The sequence below is a fragment of the Megascapheus bottae genome, chromosome 3, assembly GCF_031878675.1.
Source record: "Megascapheus bottae isolate mThoBot1 chromosome 3, mThoBot2.hap1, whole genome shotgun sequence".
NCBI lineage: Eukaryota > Metazoa > Chordata > Mammalia > Rodentia > Geomyidae > Megascapheus > Megascapheus bottae.
Window position 1 is genome coordinate 91,059,341 of NC_143511.1, and position 18,975 is coordinate 91,078,315.

The window sequence follows — 18,975 nt, forward strand, 5'->3', positions numbered from 1 at the left end:
TCCAGGGCTGTAGACTTTGCTGGCCCCCTCAGTCTTCTTTGTTGCTGAGAACTGTAGGGAGAGGTGTGAATGACCACCATGGTCTGATACTTGGAAACTCAGCTGTTCTTGTACCAAGTATTCTGCCTTAGTCCTGGCCTGTCCCTGGCCCTACCCTTACTACTGTCCTCAGATTGGGTCCAGCCAGGGAGCCCTAGGAGGAGCCCTCCTGCACTGGGTTCTCTACCTGTACCCTGCAGCAAAATGCACAGCACAGTATGAGCTGGCGCACCCATGCATCCTGCCTGTCTATATCAGCAGCTTCTCTCTTCTAGAGGATCCAAAGGGAAAGACATCAACACCATCAAATCCCTGAGAGTCCTGCGTGTCCTGCGACCCCTCAAGACCATTAAACGGCTGCCTAAACTCAAGGTCAGAGCCTGGAGTTAGAGCTTGAGCAGTGTTCTGTGCATGTGGGGGCACGCATGCATGCATATGCACCTGGTATCTGAGTGTGTACATATGTGTACATCAATGTGTGTGTGTGTGTGCATGTGTGTGTGTGTGTGTGTGTTTGCATGTGTCTTTTCAAATTGCTCACCTGTGTGAGGGAGCTGCGCTTACTTAGCTCTAAGCCCCTTCCCTCAAGGAAAGTTTGTTCCCAACAGTCTACTGTAAGACCCTTCCTCATCTTTTTTCTTTTTCTTTTGCCAGTTCTGGGGCTTGAACTCAGGGCCTTGAGCACTGTCCTTGGGCTGTCTCAAGGTTAGAGCTCTACCACTTGAGCCACAGCACAACTTCCAGCTTTTTCCATGTATATGGTACCAAGGATTGAACCTGGGTCTTTGTGCATGCCAGGCCAAACCACCACTTGGCCAGACTCCCGGCCAAGACCCTGCTTCTTTAGTTCAGAGTATCAGATGGGGCACTATGCTTTCCTCAACAGCTGTAGAACAGGGAGGAAGGGACTGCCACAGAGGACTGGGGTAGAAGGGTAGACACTGGCAGTGAGGGGATCCAAAAGCAGTTGCTTAGCTGGGCCCCCCAAAGGCATGGCTAAGGCTCTGGATGGAAGAAAAGTACAAACCCAGTCTGATAATTATTGAGCCTGTGCTTATACAAATTGCTTTCTATACCTTACCTCATGTAATCCTTCAAAATTTTTTGTACTTGGGTATTAAGAGTTTGTACATTCTTGTATTAACAGCTTAGGCAAAGGGGGAATTAAAAAAAAAGTTTGCTTAGAACCTGTGTGTGAAAGAACAGTTGAGGAAGGAACCTGGACAGGCACAAAGGCCCTTGGCCCAGACAGGACCTGTACCTGGGGCAGAGCATGTGTACTGCAGGGGAGGGACATTGCTCTTGGGAACACAGCTTCTTTGGTACACACAGCTATTGGCATCTGGAATCTACCAAGTAGCATTTCCAGAAATGGACGTGGGTCTGCAGGATGGTCTGGGAAGTGCCTGCTCAGCTCTGAGAGCAGCTCTGGTTGCACAAGGTAGAGAAGAACCTGAGAGAAAGCCCAGGGCATGGTATCCATGGAACCAGACAATCCCCTGGGGACTCCAGAACTTGCCCAGATCCCTGTCCTCATGTCTGTACTTCCTCAGGCTGTGGTTCCATTGCTTTGTCCTCAGTCTGTACCACATTGCTGCTGCTGATAGACAGGAATAAGGCAGAGGTAGATCAGGAGGCTGTCATATCTATACTTCTCGGTTCTCTCTGTGGCCTGTAAGGCCAGTTCACCTGAGTATCCAGCTGCCTGGTCTACTTCCTGCTTGCTCCATCAGGCCAGGCTGACTCCTGTCATCAGAGAAGGACATTCCCACGTGGTTTCTTGTCAGGCCAGCTGGCAGTATTCTCTCATGTGGTCATAGGCCAGAGGGTCCTACAGAATCACAGAATGTCCCTGGAAGTCCGGGACATTTCTAAGCTGGTAGTTTCCCTCCCCTGTTCCCTCTTCCAGTCCCTTCCATACCCTTTCCTGCCCCTGCTTCTCCCTTTGGTTCTGTTCCTCCCTCCATAGCTCCCTCCTTCCCTCGGGGCTCTGCCTGGCCATGATGGCCCTTCCCTTTCACTACCCTTTCCTCTGTCCCCTCTCCTCTCTCGTGCTTGTGTCCCTCCTTGTAGCTCCCCCCTTCCTCATGACCCTTCCCTGCGGTTCTCCTCTTCTTTCACAGCTCCCCCCTCCTCTTTGCAGGCTGTATTTGACTGTGTAGTGAACTCCCTGAAGAATGTCCTTAACATCCTGATTGTCTACATGCTCTTCATGTTCATATTTGCCGTCATTGCAGTACAGCTCTTCAAAGGGAAGTTTTTCTACTGCACTGACGAATCTAAGGAGCTGGAGAGGGACTGCAGGTAAGCTGAGGCAAGGTGGGCAGCATTCAGCTCCAAGGTAAAGAGAACACCTACTGTGTTCCTCAGGCGTAGGTGGGCTGGGAGACTCCCTGCCGGGTGGGGGCACTATGATGCTAGGTAGCCTGCTTTTGAGATGTGCTGATGCTACAGAAGAGAGGGGAAGGCACCTCCAGTCTCTAGAGTTTTGCCCAAGGTCTGTAGCTTGTCCTCCACAGAGAGTGCCTAGACTCTGAGGGTCCCTTAGGTCCTCCTCCTGCCTGCAGATATCCAAGAAGCTCAGGACGTTGCAGGAAGTTCTCTAAAGGTCTAGCTTAGACAATTCAGAGGAACTGTCCTCAGGGTCTCTCAGATCTTCCTGGGCTTGGCTTTAAACTCTGGACAGGAGAGGTGCCCTTTGGGAGGAGCTTGGCCACGGAAGGTTAGTTTATGCACTGAGCTAGGTTGTGTGGGCAGTTCCTTCTCACCAGGCAAACTGAAATTCCCATTGTCCTCTGGTTGAATGGTTGTCACACAACTTCACTCTTGCTTGCTTTTACATTCTCAGCCTTTCTGGGTGTGGGGTTTGATCTGGACTTGCTCATTAAAATGGGCAGTGTCTGTTCAAGGTCTTTTGCTCACTATCTTGTGTAGATCGTCTGTTTTTCTGTTTTATTTGAAGAAATTCTCTTGTGGGTTAGTTGACATTTTGCCCATTAATCTGATGATAGGTGTCTTTTTTTTTTTGTCTTGTGGGACTCAAACTCTGGGACTGGGCGCTGTCCCAGAGCTCTTCAGCTCAAGGCTACCACCCTGCCCCTTGAGCCACAGCACCACTTTCGTGGTGGTTAATTGGACATAAAAGTCTCATGGACTTACGTGCCTGGGCTGGCTTTGAACCACAGTCCTCAGGTCTCAGCCTCCTGAGGAACTAGGATTACAGGCGTGAGCCACTGTGCCAATGGTCTTTAAAGAACAAATTCTTAGGCCAGGCACTGGCTTATGCCTGTAAATCCTAGCTACTCAGGAGGTTGAGATCTGAGGATCAAGGTTCAAAGCCAGCCCAGGCACAAATGGACCGAGAGTCTTATCTCCAATTAACCTCTAGAAAACAGGAAATGGGGCTTGGCTCAAGGGTAGGGCGGTGGCCTAGATCTGAAGAGCTTAGGGACAGCGCCCAGGCGGAGTTCAAGCCCTATGACCCACCAAAAAAAATCCGCTTTACCTCTTAGGAGTGCTAATCCTAACTGTATGAGAAACACCTAGTGGATTAGTAAAGCATACATGCTGGGTGTTTCTGAGGGAATTTCCAGAGAGGATTAATTCTCAAGGCAGGAAGACCTGCCTTGAATGTGGGTAGCACTGTCCACTATGTTGGAGGCCTAAGGAATATGTTACAAACAAATGCTGACTAGGGTAGGCATTTTCTCTTTCTCTGTTTCTTGAATGCCATGAGGTGAGCTTCTGTGCTCTGCTCTGCCCTTCCAAGCCATGTTGGACTAAATCCCCTGAAACGGGGAGCTAAAACAAATCTTTCTTCCTTTGAGTTGCTTGTCTTGGGCATTTGTCTGAACTGGTACCAGAGAGGTGGATTGCCTAATGATGTGGTACAGAAGCCTTTGGAATTGGTTTGTTCGAAAAAATTTGGAAAATTTTTGAAAGTTTGAGCTAGAGAAGGCCAAGAAAACAGGAAGAAGAACCTAGTAGGTGACCAGAATGCTTATAGGGCTGTGGATAGCAAACACTGTGCCCATAAGGTTTTTGTTTGTTTTTTTGCCAGTCCTGCAGCTTGAACTCAGGGCCTAGGCACAGTCTTTAGACTTATTTATTTATTTTTTGCTCAAGGCTAGTGCTCTGACACTTGAACCACAGAGCCACTTCTGGCTTTTTCTGTGTATGTGGTACCAAGGAATCGAACCTAGGTCTTCCTGCATGTGAGACATGCACTCTACCAGTAGGCCACACATCCTACCTGCCCACAAGGTTTTATTTATTTATTTATTTATTTATGTATGTATGTGTGCATTTATTTTCTGCCAGTCATGGGCTTGAGCTCAGGGCCTGAGAACTGTCCTTGGACTTTCTCAAGGTTAGAGCTCTACCACTTGAGCCTCAGCACCATTTCTGGCTTTTTTCTATATATGTGGTACCAAGGAATCGAACCCGGGTCTTCGTGCATGCTAGGCAATCACTCTACCACTAGGCCAAACTCCCGGCCATTATTTTTTTTTTATTTTTAAGCCATCTTTAAGTAGTTGTATAAAGAGTTGAAATTTAACAAAGCACTTCATTAATACAATATATCTTTATCAATGCTGTCCCTTCCCTCACTCTTCTTAATTTTGTAGGATATACATTGAATTCTTGGCTACACTTTCCCCCTCTTCTTCTCTTCATAGATCAAATCAAGACAAGACTCTTGGAAATTAGACTGGAAGTATTCATGTTACATTGTGCCTACATTTTGTTTCTGCCTGAATACTTAGGAGGAGACTGAATTAAAAGACAGTCCATTATCTTTTAGTTAATTTTATAAAGGTACTTTCAAGGTAGTTCAGAATTCAGAAAAAATCCGCTCTCTCTCTCTGTGTTTTTTGTCATAAGATGAGCCCTGCTGCTCTGCCACAGTCTCCCTGCTCTGTTAGGCTGAAACCTCCAAAGCAATGAGCCAAAATCACCTTTCCTCCCTTAAGTTGTCTCAGATAGATATTTTTTACAGCAGCAAAAAAAAGGTGGGGGGGCTGGGTGAAGTGGCTCATGCCTGTCATCCTAGCTACTCAGGAGGCTAAGATCTGAGAATCATGGTTTAAAGCCAGCCTGGAAACTAAAGCCCATGAGATGCTTATCTTCAATTAACCACCGGAAAACCAGAAGTGGTGCTGTGGCTCAAGGGGTATGGAGGTAGCCTTGAACTGAAGAGCTCAGAGACAGGGCCCAGGCCCAGAGGTCAAGCCTCATAACGGACCCCCCCACCAAAAAAAAAAAAAAGTTAACAAACTTCTTTTGTCAGTTGGCTGTTTCCATCATGCTTAAGAAATATATCTTAATGTCATGGATGTTTCCTTCTAAAAGTATTTTTGCTTTTTTGCCAGTCCTGGGGCTTGAACTCAGGGCCTGAGCACTGTCCTTGGGTTTTTTCCTCAAGGCTACCTCTCTGCCACTTGAGCCACAGCACCACTTCTGGCTTTTTTCTATGTATGTGGTACCTAGGAATCGAACCCAGGTCTTGGTGCGTGCTAGTCAAACAGTCTACCACTAGGCCAAATTCCCGGCCCTGTATTTTTGCTTTTTACACTAAAATCTATATACTTCTAGAGTTGTTTTGTGTTATATGAGGCAAAGATAACTTTTTTTGAAAAAGGAAATTTTTATTTTATTGGATGATCACCCTTAGATATAGTGTGTTATCCTTTGTTATTGTTGTTTGCCAGTCCTGGACTTGAACTCAGGGCCTGGGCACTGTCCTTGGGCTTTCTCAAGGCTATAGCTCTACCACTTGAGCCACAGCACCATTTCTGGCTTTTGTTTTTCTATGTATGTGGTACCGAGGAATCACACCTGGTCTTCATGCGTGCTAGGCAAGCCCTCTACCACGAGGCCAAACTCCCAGGCCCCTCAGTGTGGTTTTGATTTGCTTTTTACTGATGATCATATCAGACATCTTTTCATATTCGAATTGGCCCTTTGTATATCTAAAGAAATGTCTGTTCTAACATTTGACTCATTTTGAAATTTGGCTTATAGTTTTTATGTGGATTGTAATATTTTTGCATATTCTCAGTATAAATCCCTTGTTTTTATATTGATTGTAATATTTTTATATATTCTCAGTACAAGTCCCTTGTCTGATTGATACTTAACAAATATTCTGTCTCATTCATCTTTTTACTTTTAAGTTTATTTTATTGTTGGGGTGATATACAGAGGGGTTTCAGTTACATTAGTAGGTACATTACTTCTGGAACATTGTTACTCCCTTCCCCTATTTTTTTTTATTTTTTTATTGTAATTAGTAAAAGGGTTACATGATATTTGCCAGATAGAAGGTGCATTAATTCACATACATTGATACCCTTTCACATGTCTTGGTACCCATTACCCATTTCCCTCCCCCCCACCCCCCACCCATCTTAGTTTTCCCCCCTTCCCTATCAAATTTCAAATATCCAAATACAAATAAATTCAATATATCAGATAACAAAGTGAGATACTGTAACAATATGAGATAACCAAGGGACAGCAAAGGAGATGAAAGATAACATAGTACATTAAGGACAACAATCATTCATTATATGGCTTTTGTTTCAATATCCTGGAGGTCCTTTCAATTAGCTTCACATTATATGGCCTTATGTATCAAGATTTTGCTCTATTGCAGATCTCTGCTAGTAGAGCCCAAGGTTTCTATTTTTCTGCTACTTTCCCCCCCCTCCATTTCCTCCCACTCATCTTGTTTTTCGCTTACTTCCCATTTTCAAATATTCAAATAAACTTATATATAATACACCAAGTACCAAAGTCAGATACAGAAACAATATGAGATAAACTTAAAGGGGAAAAGAAAAAAAAAGAAATAGCTTCACGGAGTTAGGAGTTTGGCCTAGTGGTAGAGTGCTTGCCTAGCATGCATGAACACCCAGGTTCTATCCTTGGTACCACATACATAGAAAAAGCCAGAAGTGGTGCTGAGGCTCAAGTGGTAGAGCTCTAGCCTTGAAAAAAATCCAAGGACAGTGCTCAGGCCCTGAGCTTAAGCCCAGGACTGGCAAAAAAAAAGAAAAAGAAATAGCTTTACATAGTACATTAACAACAACAATCACAAAGATAAATCTTTTAAGCCGACAGTGGCTCTCACCTGTAATCTTATCTGCTCAGAAGTCTGAGATCTGTGGATCATTGTTTCCCAGCTCTAAAGTCCTGAGATTCATCTCCCGTTAACCACCAGAAAATAGGAAGTGGTGCCGGCTCAAGGGGTAGGGAAGTAGCCTTGAGATGAAGAGCTCAGGGACATCGCCCAAGCCCAGAGTTCAAGCCCTATGACCTATGACTACCAGGGGGCAGAGGGGGTGGAGGGTGGGAAAAGAAAAGATAAACCTTTTAAGCTGTCTTGAGAAACAGAAGTTTTAATTTTTGATGAAGTTTAGTTAATACAGTTTTGTTTTTTCATGCTATGATTTTGATTGCATATCTCAGAATACATTCTCAAATATAAGATTTACCCCTATGTTTTCACTTAAGAGAAATTTTTATAGTTATATATATTTTTTATATATAGTTATATATAGGCTTTATATATATAGGCTTATAGTTATATATAGGCTTTACAAATTTTTTTAGGTAATGAGTACATTTCTTGTCAAACATTGTTGCCCCCCTTCCTCATTTTTCTTCCAGAAATGTACTCATTACCTTATGTATGTAGCTGTAACTCCTCTGTACATCACCTTGGCAATAAAATTAAGCTAAAAAATTAAAAAAAAATTGTTATTATAAAGGTGATATACAAGGGCTGGGAGGATGTGGCCTAGTGGTAGAGTGCTTGCCTAGCATGCACAAAGCCCTGGGTTCAATTTCTCAGTACCACATACACAGAAAAAGCCAGAAGTGGTACTGTGGCTCAAGTGGTAGAGCACTAGCCTTGAGAAAGCCCAAAGACAGTGCTCAGGCCCTGAGTTCAAGCTACAGGACTGGAAAATGACAACAATAGCAACAGCAGCAACAACAAAAGACACTGATGTGTAGAGGGGTTACAGTTACATAAGTTGAATAGAGTATATTTATTTTCTATTTTTGTTAAATTAAAAACATTCATTGTTAAGGTTATGTACAGGTACTGAGTACATTTCTTTTTGAACTGTGTCACCTCTTCCTTCATTTTCTCCAGTTTTTTCCCCCCTCCTGTCTTTTCTCCCCCATAAGTTGTGTAATTTATTTTTAGCACAGTGTTTAGTGACTTTCACTGCTGAATTAGTTCACAGTTTGTCCCACCATTTCTGTGCTTTCCCTTACCCTTCCAAATCAGATAAAATGACATACAAGGTACAGAAATCAAAAACAGCAACGAAAGGGGAAAAATAGGAAAAAAAAACCCACAAAAATTGATACAAAAACCCTCTAATATTTCCATTTCTTGGACTTCATTTTAATAAGCATCATTTTATACAATTATTAGGCATCTAGCTATTGGGCCTTTGTGATTCTCTCCTAAGAATATCCTTTGTGTAAATATTTAATTAATCCTGTTTAGTTTCTCATGTCCAAGTATACTTTCTTGTGCTTTACTATCCATTGTAGATTTTTCAGGCACATTCTGAATATTGCAAATGAGGGAAACCATTCAATCTATGTTTCTTTGGCTCTGGCTTACTTTGCTTAATATAATTTTTCCCAAATCTTTCCATTTTCTTATGAATGGGGACATGGGGGAGGTATCATTCTTTCTGATGGAAGCATAGAATTCCATTGTGTATATATACCATTCTTTTTTGATCCATTCTTCCACTGAAGGTCATCTGGATTGATTCTATATCTTGGCTATGGTGAACAATTTTTTAAATTGTTATTATAAGGGTGATTCACAGCAGAATTACAGTTACATAAATCAGGTAAGTAGTACATTTCTTTTTGGACAGTGTTACTCTTTCCCTTGTACTCTCCCTGTTTTCTCCTCCCATCCCTTTTAATGTCTTTTATAAAAGTGTTAAGTCTAAGTTTGTTCTTCTGCATCCAGAATGACTGGAAATTCATTTGTGCTGGCACCAACTGTTAAAAAAAAATCTCATCTCTAGGAACATAGAATGGTATTGGTACCTTTTCAAAAGCTACTGCCCAAAGATACATGAGTTTATCTGGGCTCTTTAACCTTTGTCTTCTTATTCCCAGGGGTCAGTATTTGGATTACGAAAAAGAGGAAGTGGAAGCCCAACCACGGCAATGGAAGAAATACGACTTCCACTATGACAATGTACTCTGGGCCCTGCTGACGCTGTTCACGGTGTCCACAGGAGAGGGGTGGCCCCTGTGAGTCTGTTCTGCTCTTCATGACTGTGAGGCCAGATGGAGCAGGGTGCTGCGAGATTGACCTTCCTTCCCTCAGCATGAGGGGACCTGGGTGTAGGGCACACCTGTGACACACACCTGTGACACACACCTGTGACACACACCTGTGACACACACCTGTGGAGCAGGCCCTGCGCTCCCGGGGAAGCTCTCTTAATGCTTGCTCTCCTCTTGGACAGGGTGTTAAAGCATTCTGTTGATGCCACTTATGAGGAGCAAGGACCCAGCCCTGGATTCCGCATGGAGCTGTCTATCTTCTACGTGGTCTACTTCGTTGTCTTCCCCTTCTTCTTTGTCAACATCTTTGTTGCCTTGATTATCATCACCTTTCAGGAGCAGGGGGACAAAGTGATGTCTGAGTGCAGCCTGGAGAAGAATGAGGTAGGTAGATGTGCCATGAGCTCCTGGGATTGGGCCTGTGCATGCATTGTTTGTGGTCTGCACAGGCAGAGTCTCTTCTGTAGATGGAGACCACATTTGCTCTGCTTGAGCCTACTTGGAAGAAAGAGGCTCTGCTGCCTCTGTGCCTTCTACCATGGGCTCCCTGAGAGCGGTGGTTAGATGGTACCAGGTGCGGTGGACACTATGGAACTGGCCCTCTCCGAGTTGATGGTGATTCTTCTCCCCATGCAGAGGGCTTGCATTGACTTTGCCATCAGTGCCAAGCCCCTGACACGGTACATGCCCCAAAACAAGCAGTCGTTCCAGTATAAGACGTGGACATTTGTGGTCTCGCCTCCCTTCGAGTACTTCATCATGGCAATGATCGCCCTCAACACCGTGGTGCTGATGATGAAGGTATGGGGGTCCACCCCAGGGAGGGGCACTTACTGATGGTTAGGGTCCAGTTCTGAGGCCGGTGGACAGCTGTCCTCCTTCCTGCTGGCACATTGCAAAGCTGTGTCTACTCTCAGCCAGCACAGAATGCCTATGGGATCCTCTTCCTTCTTCTGTCTGTGGCTGAGACAGGAAGAAAAAAAAAAAAGGTTGGGGAAGAGCAGGTTCAAGGGAGAGCAGGGGAACATGTTCTAGGTGCGGGCAAATGTAGAGCTCTGTCTGTGTTGTGTGTGCACAGGGGCCCATAGTGGGTCCAATTAGAGTGTCTTAGGGTGCTGCGCCCTCAAACAACAGTACTCCTTCTCTGGGCAGTTCTACGATGCACCCTATGAGTATGAGCTGATGCTGAAATGCCTGAACATCGTGTTCACATCCATGTTCTCTATGGAATGCATACTGAAGATCATCGCGTTTGGGGTGCTGGTATGTGACTCGGCTGAGTCTCTACATTTTGCTGATCTTCATTTAGTCTCCCCCTCTATTGGGAAAACTTGGGGCCTCACAGTTTGGAGCCAGTGGTTCACCCAAGTCCCCAGTACAACATTGTGAGGCTCCAAGGGAAGGGTGCTTTGACACTCTCAGCTGCCTGAGTCCTGCTCTACCCTCAGTCCTGGTAGGCAGATAGGTCCAGAACCCTCCTTTCTGGACACATGGCTCAGTTCTGCGTCAGCTCAGTTAGAGGTATCTGAATGCTGGCCCTGGAATCTGGTTATCACTAGCCTTGTGTTGAGCATCCATTACCTCTCTCCCTTTCTGTTGGGAGCCAGCACCCACAGCTTCTTGCCTGTCAGCCCATAACACTGACTGCCCTCTTTTTCTGTAGAACTACTTCAGAGATGCCTGGAACGTATTCGACTTTGTCACAGTGTTGGGAAGTATCACTGATATTTTAGTAACAGAAATTGCGGTAAGTGACATTTGCTGTCCTGTTTCAGGGCTCCAAAGTGACTCTTTTCCCATCAACACGTCCTTAGGCCCTGTCTGTGTTGGCAACCACCTCTCTAGAGGTGGATCTGGGGGTCAGGTATTGTGTCGGCCGATGTTCTTAGAGAGAAGGTGGCTCCAAAGGTCTTCTAGGCTGGTGGCCTGATGACTATCTGAAACTTGACAGTAACAGCCAATGTCTAATGTGTATGTTTTCAATAATACAGACCAAATCCAGTAAGAAATATAAATTCCTATGGATTTGGCATATGTAAAATATGTGTATATCCTTTATCTGGAGATATTCTTATCAAACACATTATATCAGGACTGCAACTAAAATTGACCAATGGTAGGACATAAACTCATTTTAACAGACTTCCAAGAATTGAATCACAAAGCAATATTTCTTGAATTTCTTAAGTGTAACATGTTAGTTTGGAAACAAATAGAAAAATCTCATCTCTAGGAATAGACACTGAAATTAAGAGGTTATTTCTTTCTTTCTTTCTTTCTTTCTTTTTTTTCTGTGGGTCATGGGGCTTGAACTAGGCCTGGGCGCTCTCTCTGAGCTCTTCAGCTCAAGGCTACCATCCTATCCCTGGGCCTGGATGTGTCCTTGAGCTCTTCAGCTCAAGGGTACCACCCTACCCTTGAGCCAAGCCCCACATCCCATCTTCTAGAAGTTAATTGGAGGTAAGAGTCTCACAGACTTTCATGCTGGAGCTGGCTTTGAACCTTGATCTTCAGATCTCAGCCTCCTGAGTAGCTAAGATTACAGGAGTGAGCTACCTGCCCTGGCTAAGAAGTTATTTCTTAAGAAAGAAAGAAACAAAGAAACCCAAGCACTGGTGGCTCACACCTGTAATCCTAGCTACTCAGGAAGCTGAGATTGGAAGATCATAGTTCAAAGCCAGCTCCAGCACGAAAGTCTGTGAGACTCTTACCTCCAATTAACCTCCAGAAAACCAGAAGTGGGGGCCGGGAGTTTGGCCTAGTGGTTAAAGTGCTTGCCTAGCAAGCATGAAGACCTGGGTTCGATTCCTCGGTACCACATACATAGAAAAAAGCCAGAAGTGGTCTGAGGCTCAAGTGGAAGAGCTCTAGCCTTGAGAAAGTCCAAGGACAGTGCTCAGGCCCTGAGCTCAAGCCCAGGACTGGCAAAAACAAACAAACAGAAAACCAGAAGTGGCACTGTGGCTCAGGTGGTAGAGTGTTAGCCTTGAACTGAAGAGCTCAGGGACAGCACCCAGACCCAGAGTTCAAACCCCATGACAAAAAAGCACAGGTAGAGAAGTGGGGCCATGTGCAGAAAAGCTGAGCAAGAATGCAAGACCCTGAGTTTTAGCTTCAGTACAAAAACTAAACAGCCAAAACAAAAAGCCCCCATGAAACCCCCTAAAAATTAACAGAAGGGAGGACTGGATATTTTACTTAGTAGAGAACATACATTGCCAATATACATAGGACAAGATGCTCAACTGCCAGAGAAATGTTTAGAATGATGCCATTCTAACAATGCCAAATATCGACAGAAGTGTAGTTTGCCCAAAACTTTGCCACGTGGAGGTATGTTGACTGGTATAACATCTCTAGTGAAGTTGAGATTTATCTGGAAAAACTGATGTTACTTATACCTCCAAGTCAAAGTTTTATTTGGCTATTCCTAAAGGCATTATTCATTCATGATAATAAATAGTGAGACATCTAAATGATACCTGTTAGCAACAGAATGTGTCAACTAATATAATAACACAGGGAAAATAACAGCAAACACAAAATGATATCCACATCAGTACGAGTGTTTCTCAGAATGTGTTCACTGTCAGAATCAAGTTTGCACAAGTCAGAAGAGGTTTTGTACAAGCTACCATTGCAAAGCCTAAGAATAGACAATCATACAATATGTCATATGAGTTTATATAAAACTTACAAAACTATAAGGTCAAGGAATTAGCAACAAGAATTAATGATGGCTGCTACATGCAGAGACCAGAGAGGGTATTGGAAGGACTTTGGAAGTAATGGTGATGCTCTGCTTTTTAAGCTGGGTGATGAGTATACTGATTTGTTTTGGTTTTGTCATACTTATTTTTTGGTTTTGCCATGTTAATGATGTGAATATTAGAGGCAAAAAACCTGAACTCCTCTATTAGACAGAGAAGCTAAGGCTGTTTTGTTCTGCCAGCACCTGGTATTGTGACTTCTCCCAGGTGTTAGTGCTCTCCCAGCAATGTTAGTCCCTGTATTGTTTCTGTGGAGCAGGCTGGACTGCATCGTGGAAACAGGAATGTTTACTCGCCCAGACAAACTGACTCAAACCTCACACCTGTAGTAGTAATGATAACTTTGTGGGATTTTTGCATGTATATGTCTCTTTTCCCAGAGAGGGACCTGGACTCCTGACTGCTAAGGTCCTAAGAGGAGGGGTTCAGTTAGGGCACTGGCTGCTATCACACACATACAGAGGCAGCAGCTAAAACAACATGGCCTTCTTCCCCTTCGCCTCTGCATGGCCAGCCGGGGCAGCTTGACCTGGAGCCAAGTGTTGGGCCCGACTTGAAGAAAGTACTCTTTGGCAGCCACTTCAAGCCTTGGTGTACAGCATGGGTAGTGGGGGAGACTAGAGATTGCTTGAAAGCTGAGCCTTCAAACCATTGGCCTCGAGTTATCCATAATGATCTGCCTGGAGGAGAAAAGATGAAAGTCATCATGTGGGTTGGTGGTGTTGTTTGTTTGTTTGTTTTCCATTTGGAGCCACTTCATATGTTTACTTTGCGAATGCACTTTTTTTTTCTTAGGCAAAAATATGAGTGTCAGTTCTCATCCCCAACTTAAAAATCAAAACAGAGCAATGGTTTTAGTAGCAAGGGTCCTTAGAGAGAGGGCTCCCCCAGTGTTTAAACTGACATTGATTTCTTTGCCTAGAAATAAAAAAAATTGTTTGTGAATCATTTTTGGATTTGCATTACAAATAAGAATGCAAATTAATGTCACTGTCAGCATAATCTATGGATTTCAAAAAATAAACTCTGACTTGATGAATTTTAAGAAAAATATATATGGTTTCTCAAAACCCTAAAATTTTTAGCTAAGTATTCACATTTTGAGTTTTTGCTTGTGTTGATGACTCATTTTCTCTTTTGTTTTCTGTTTTTGTTCTTGATTTACCTTAACCTACCTGCTGACTCACGCCATCCAACCAACATACACTGCGAACACCCATGTCTCCGTCTGTATGTTGCGTACCTGCTGCTCAAACCGCCCCAATTTGTAAATAATATGCAAATACCCATCCATGAAAACATCACATATAGGAAACGGTTGGTTTCATGATTTTAACCGGTTCTTACTTGCTTTGCCTGCTCTTATCCTTATTTCATGTTTCTGGGACTCCTGCCCACTACCCTCTGAGGTGTGAGCTGTATTCTGTTGCACTCACCTCTGGCCTCCTGTGCTCTCTTTCCATGGAGGCTGGTTAGGGCTGCCTAGGAGCTGTGTGAATTTGGGACCTATCCAAGGATATGAGGTGGGGTTTTTGATCTAGGCAATGAGCAATGCCCAGGGCAGATTCTCCTGCCCAGACTCAACCCAACTTGAGAGGCTTTGTAGGATGAGATCAGTTTTGGTTCTTGAGAGCCTCTGGTTTCTGTTGCACAGTCCTGTCCTCTCTGCTGTAAGCCCACCATGCTAAGTCACAGAGAAGGCTCATCTTTGCCCTGGTGGCCTCTAGTGAAGACCTCTGTCACCTCTGTCTTTTCTGGACAAGCCCTGCCTTAAGTGGGTCAGGTATGAAGCCTAAGGGGACTGTTTTGAGATTGGGCTTCTGTGATTTAGATGGCAGTTAGTCAGAGCTTGAGTAGAAGGAAGGGTCTGTGCCCCTTTTTATCAGAAAGGAGGTCCATCATCTATACCATTTGCATATCTCTGAGGCAGTGCTACTGCAAAGTTCAGGTGCAGTTGTGTCTCTTCTAGGAAGTCAGGAAGTTACATAGTAGAGTAAGGATGTTTTCCAGAAAGGTAGCTTCATCTGTGGCTATGCATATTCATCCGAAGGAACAGGCCTTTGGGATTCCTGCTGTAAAGGGTAAATGTTTGTCAAACAAGGTTGTGAAAATAGAATGGAAAGCTTGGGTTCTGAGAAGACCCTAATTGATGCTGTAGAAATGCCCAGGCTGTATTGTCTGCATAGGCTTCAGCTAAATCCAGGCAGTCCTTCCTGCTTACCTGTCCCTGTCCTCCATCTGATAGTACAGATGATCACTGGATGCACAATATATTTTTTTCTCTTTGATTCATCAGCCCTTTTAGAATGAAAGCAAAAGAGCATTTTGTTTAGGAATGCAGGACCTGATCCTCTGGGTATAGCACATGGCTAGCATATGGCCATAGGTCTAGGCTGAATGCCAGTTATGTTCAGGCTTTGAATAGTAGGTGTATGGTCTTGGGTGGCCATCTGCCACTTGTGAAGGGATGTCTCAATGTCTCACAGGACAGAGTAAATTATTCCTTTGTCACCTGAGCATGGATAATTTTAATGTCTCCAGGATGTGGGCAAGGAGACTGATGCTAAAAAGGTTAGGGACAACTCTCTCTTTGAGGTAAGCCATCCTCACACTGGGGATATGTGTGACTCAGAGTGGGGTACCAACAAGGGTAGGGTAGAACTGGAAGTCAATGTAGCTACTTCCTGTGCAACAGAAACCATAGATCCTGGATAGACTGGGCAGCCATGTCCATATCTAAGGCACTGGCTGAGGCCAGCGGTGACAGTGCAGGGTATACAGCTGTGTGCTTGCTGTCTCCTACCATCCTGCATGTGACTGGCATGGTGGCACCTGGCCCATCACTCTGTGCATGGGCATCTGTGAATGTTATCACCATCTGTCTTCACAGCAACCTAGGACTGCCTGTGTATTGTCACCCTCACCCTCTTTTATTTACTGATCCCGGGAGGGGGGGGACCTGGGAGGAGGCATGGGAGCCTGGTCTCAACAAAAGCAGGGGTGACCATATCTGGGTTTTGTATTTGCGCATAAGGTAATTTAGATGAGTTGTTGTTTTTTATAATGCCTTTTCATCTATCTGGTTGTTTTCCATTCATTCTTTCTTACTGGAGAGCCTTTATTTCCCCCCCAGTTTTCAGGGAGTCTTATTGGTGCCAGCTGTCTGAGTGCAGACTGCTTTGGTAGACAGGACAAGTGTGTGGTAAAATAGTCCCTGAACCAAGTAGTTTCAAAATGGTGTCTCCCCACCAGGCCCTGGCTCCCCACCTTACTCTGTCATTACACTGGACACAATATTATACCTCTTAAACAATGCCTAGTCATGTGAGCTCATCTATGTGTGCTCAGGGCCAAGAGTGGTCTGTCTTACCACTGAGAACCTCTTTCGTTGGATCAAGTGCGAGCTGCAGGAATTGGTTGTACACATGCCATGTCCTGAGACTAACTTCTGCCCCCTGGCTGATTTGGACATAATTGGGTCCCTGTGTCCATTGACCTTTCTTGGTATTGTTCAAACTGGCCTCACTTCCAGGGTTCCAACACCCTGCCTGAGAGTCCATTCCCACAACATACTACAGAAATCCTGTTGCCCTGGTGGGAATACAAAACGTGTATCCCAGTGGTACCCCTTAAATATTGGTTGTGCCATTTTCCTTGGAGGTTAAGAGTGACATCCAGCCCTCCATTGAATGCCTCACCAGCCATGTCATTTGGCCTTGAAATGTCTACCCAGGCTTCCAGTGCCTCTGTGCATGTATGTACTTTCCTGCTCTACTCTCATCCTACATCCGTGTTCTCTTTTCTCTTTATTTGGTGAGTGAATCTGACAACACTAACGTGTTTAGGCCTGAGCTACTTGCATATTTAGAAATATAAAATAGCAGGAAGCTGTTTTCAGTCTGTGTGCAAAGTCAGGAAGCACCTGGCTCCACAGCACAGCCACCTGTGCATGGACATGTGCTTAGATCCAGATCCCAGGAGAAGGGCTTCCTCGTAACTCAAAGTGTCTGGGGCCTGGAGAACAACTATGGAGTCTGAGATTTATCACTTCACTCTTGTGCTTCATTTTTTGTTGTTTTTTTTTTTAACTGTATTTTTTTTTTGTCTTTTCTTTTTTGGCACTGGGGATCGAACCCAGGACGTTGCACTTCCTAGGCAAGGGCTTTGCCACTGAGCTACATCCCAGCCCTTGTGCTTCATTTTTAAGCCCTTGGATGAGAGACCATCACTAGGCATCTTGAGTTCTCTAGAGCAGAGACCTGTGAACTGTGGGATGAACAGGTGGTTTCTATGCCAAGAACAGCAGGACAACCATACCTGTCCCTTCTGTGAATGACAGATAAGACCTGGAACAGCCCAGAGAAGCCCAGTCAGGGTTCTAGGCAGGCAGGAGCTTCCCTAGTCCCAGGCAGGGCTCCTACAGGAGAGGAAGCCCTCACGCCCAGCCCCTGGAGAGCTTGTCTGTGTCCTGTAAGGGCTGGAGGCTTGCAGGTGATCTCCCAGCACCAGGAAACTGCTTCAGAAAGGCTCTCTGCCTCATTTGGTGGGAGTGTGGCCATAAAGTAGAGGAATTTTCTCTGATTTGCTGCATGAAAAATAACTTGCAGTGACAAGTCTTTCTTTTGGAAGGTTGTCTGGTGGCCAGTTGTTACTTAGGCTGTGAAACAGTGACTATTTTAATTTCTTTTTAACCACTTTTCTTTGGGGACACAGAGACTTGGGGAGAGGTTTGTCGGGTGGAAGCTGCTTGCCTGCACTTTTGGAGATAGTGCCATCTGAAGGTCAGAGAACAATCCCCCTTTTTTGCAGAACAACTTCATCAACCTGAGCTTCCTTCGCCTCTTCAGAGCCGCAAGACTTATCAAGTTGCTTCGGCAGGGCTACACCATCCGCATTCTGCTATGGACCTTCGTTCAGTCCTTTAAGGTGGGTGGGTGGGTGAGCACCTGCACCTGGCAACCTCTGTTCCCTTTCCTTCGCCAGGCTCTCCTGGCCCTTGCCAAGCAGCCCCTTTTCTGGTTGGCTGAGTAGGGGCAGGTTATGTAAGTCTTGTCCTATTGTAGTTTATAAGGGTGTTCTAGGTGTCACCTAGATTGTCTTGTTAATGCCCACAGAAACTCTGAGGCAAGTTTTATGCTCCAATTCACAGATGGAGAAACAAAGCCAGTCACTTGATGGAGGGACTTAGTGATCAGTGGGGTGGAGCTGGGCTAGGCTGAGGTGTGTGTGTGGCTGCAGATCCTCTGAAGCTGATATGCCTATATGTCTCCAGGCGCTGCCCTACGTGTGTCTTCTCATTGCCATGCTGTTCTTCATCTACGCCATCATCGGCATGCAGGTGGGTGCCATCTTCTCAGGTGGGGTTGAACAGGGGTCTCTTGTGCACTGGGGCATAAAAGTCTTATCACAGGGCTGGGAATGTGGCCTAGCGGTTGAGTGCCTGCCTAGCTTGCAAGAAGCCCTGGGTTTGATTTCCTGGTACCACACACACACACACAAACAAAATGCCAGAAGTGGTGCTATGGCTCAAGTGGGTAGAGTGCTAGCCTTGAGAAAGTCTAAGAACAGTACCTAGACCCTGAGTTCAAGCCTCAGGACTGGCAAAAAAAAAAAGGTCTGTCATGGTTATTAAATGATCATGGTAAGCTGACTTATTGAATAGTGGCTGTGAGCCAGATCCTGGTGTAAGCATTGAGTAAACTTGATCCTCATCAGTTCTTATCTCCAGAGGACATGGACACACCACAAAGTGAGGCTCCCGAAGTCCAGCCCTCTGCCCTCTGCCCACTCCCACCTCTCCAGTAAGGTGGTGCTGCACTGTTCTTAGGGG

General features: G+C 44.9%; 1 protein-coding gene across 4 annotated transcripts in view; it reads left to right on the top strand.

The window, feature by feature from the left end:
* The window catches only part of Cacna1b (calcium voltage-gated channel subunit alpha1 B), a 180,228-nt gene that overhangs the window by 124,034 nt on the left and 37,219 nt on the right, over positions 1-18,975 (top strand). For all 4 annotated transcript variants that reach the window (XM_090331041.1, XM_090331038.1, XM_090331039.1 and 1 more), the window contains 9 exons: positions 315-411; positions 2,183-2,343; positions 9,202-9,339; positions 9,558-9,759; positions 10,012-10,176; positions 10,528-10,638; positions 11,039-11,122; positions 17,955-18,071; positions 18,418-18,483. In XM_090331041.1, coding sequence (XP_090187167.1) covers positions 315-411; positions 2,183-2,343; positions 9,202-9,339; positions 9,558-9,759; positions 10,012-10,176; positions 10,528-10,638; positions 11,039-11,122; positions 17,955-18,071; positions 18,418-18,483 — 1,141 coding nt within the window. The remainder of the gene's footprint in view (positions 1-314; positions 412-2,182; positions 2,344-9,201; positions 9,340-9,557; positions 9,760-10,011; positions 10,177-10,527; positions 10,639-11,038; positions 11,123-17,954; positions 18,072-18,417; positions 18,484-18,975) is intronic.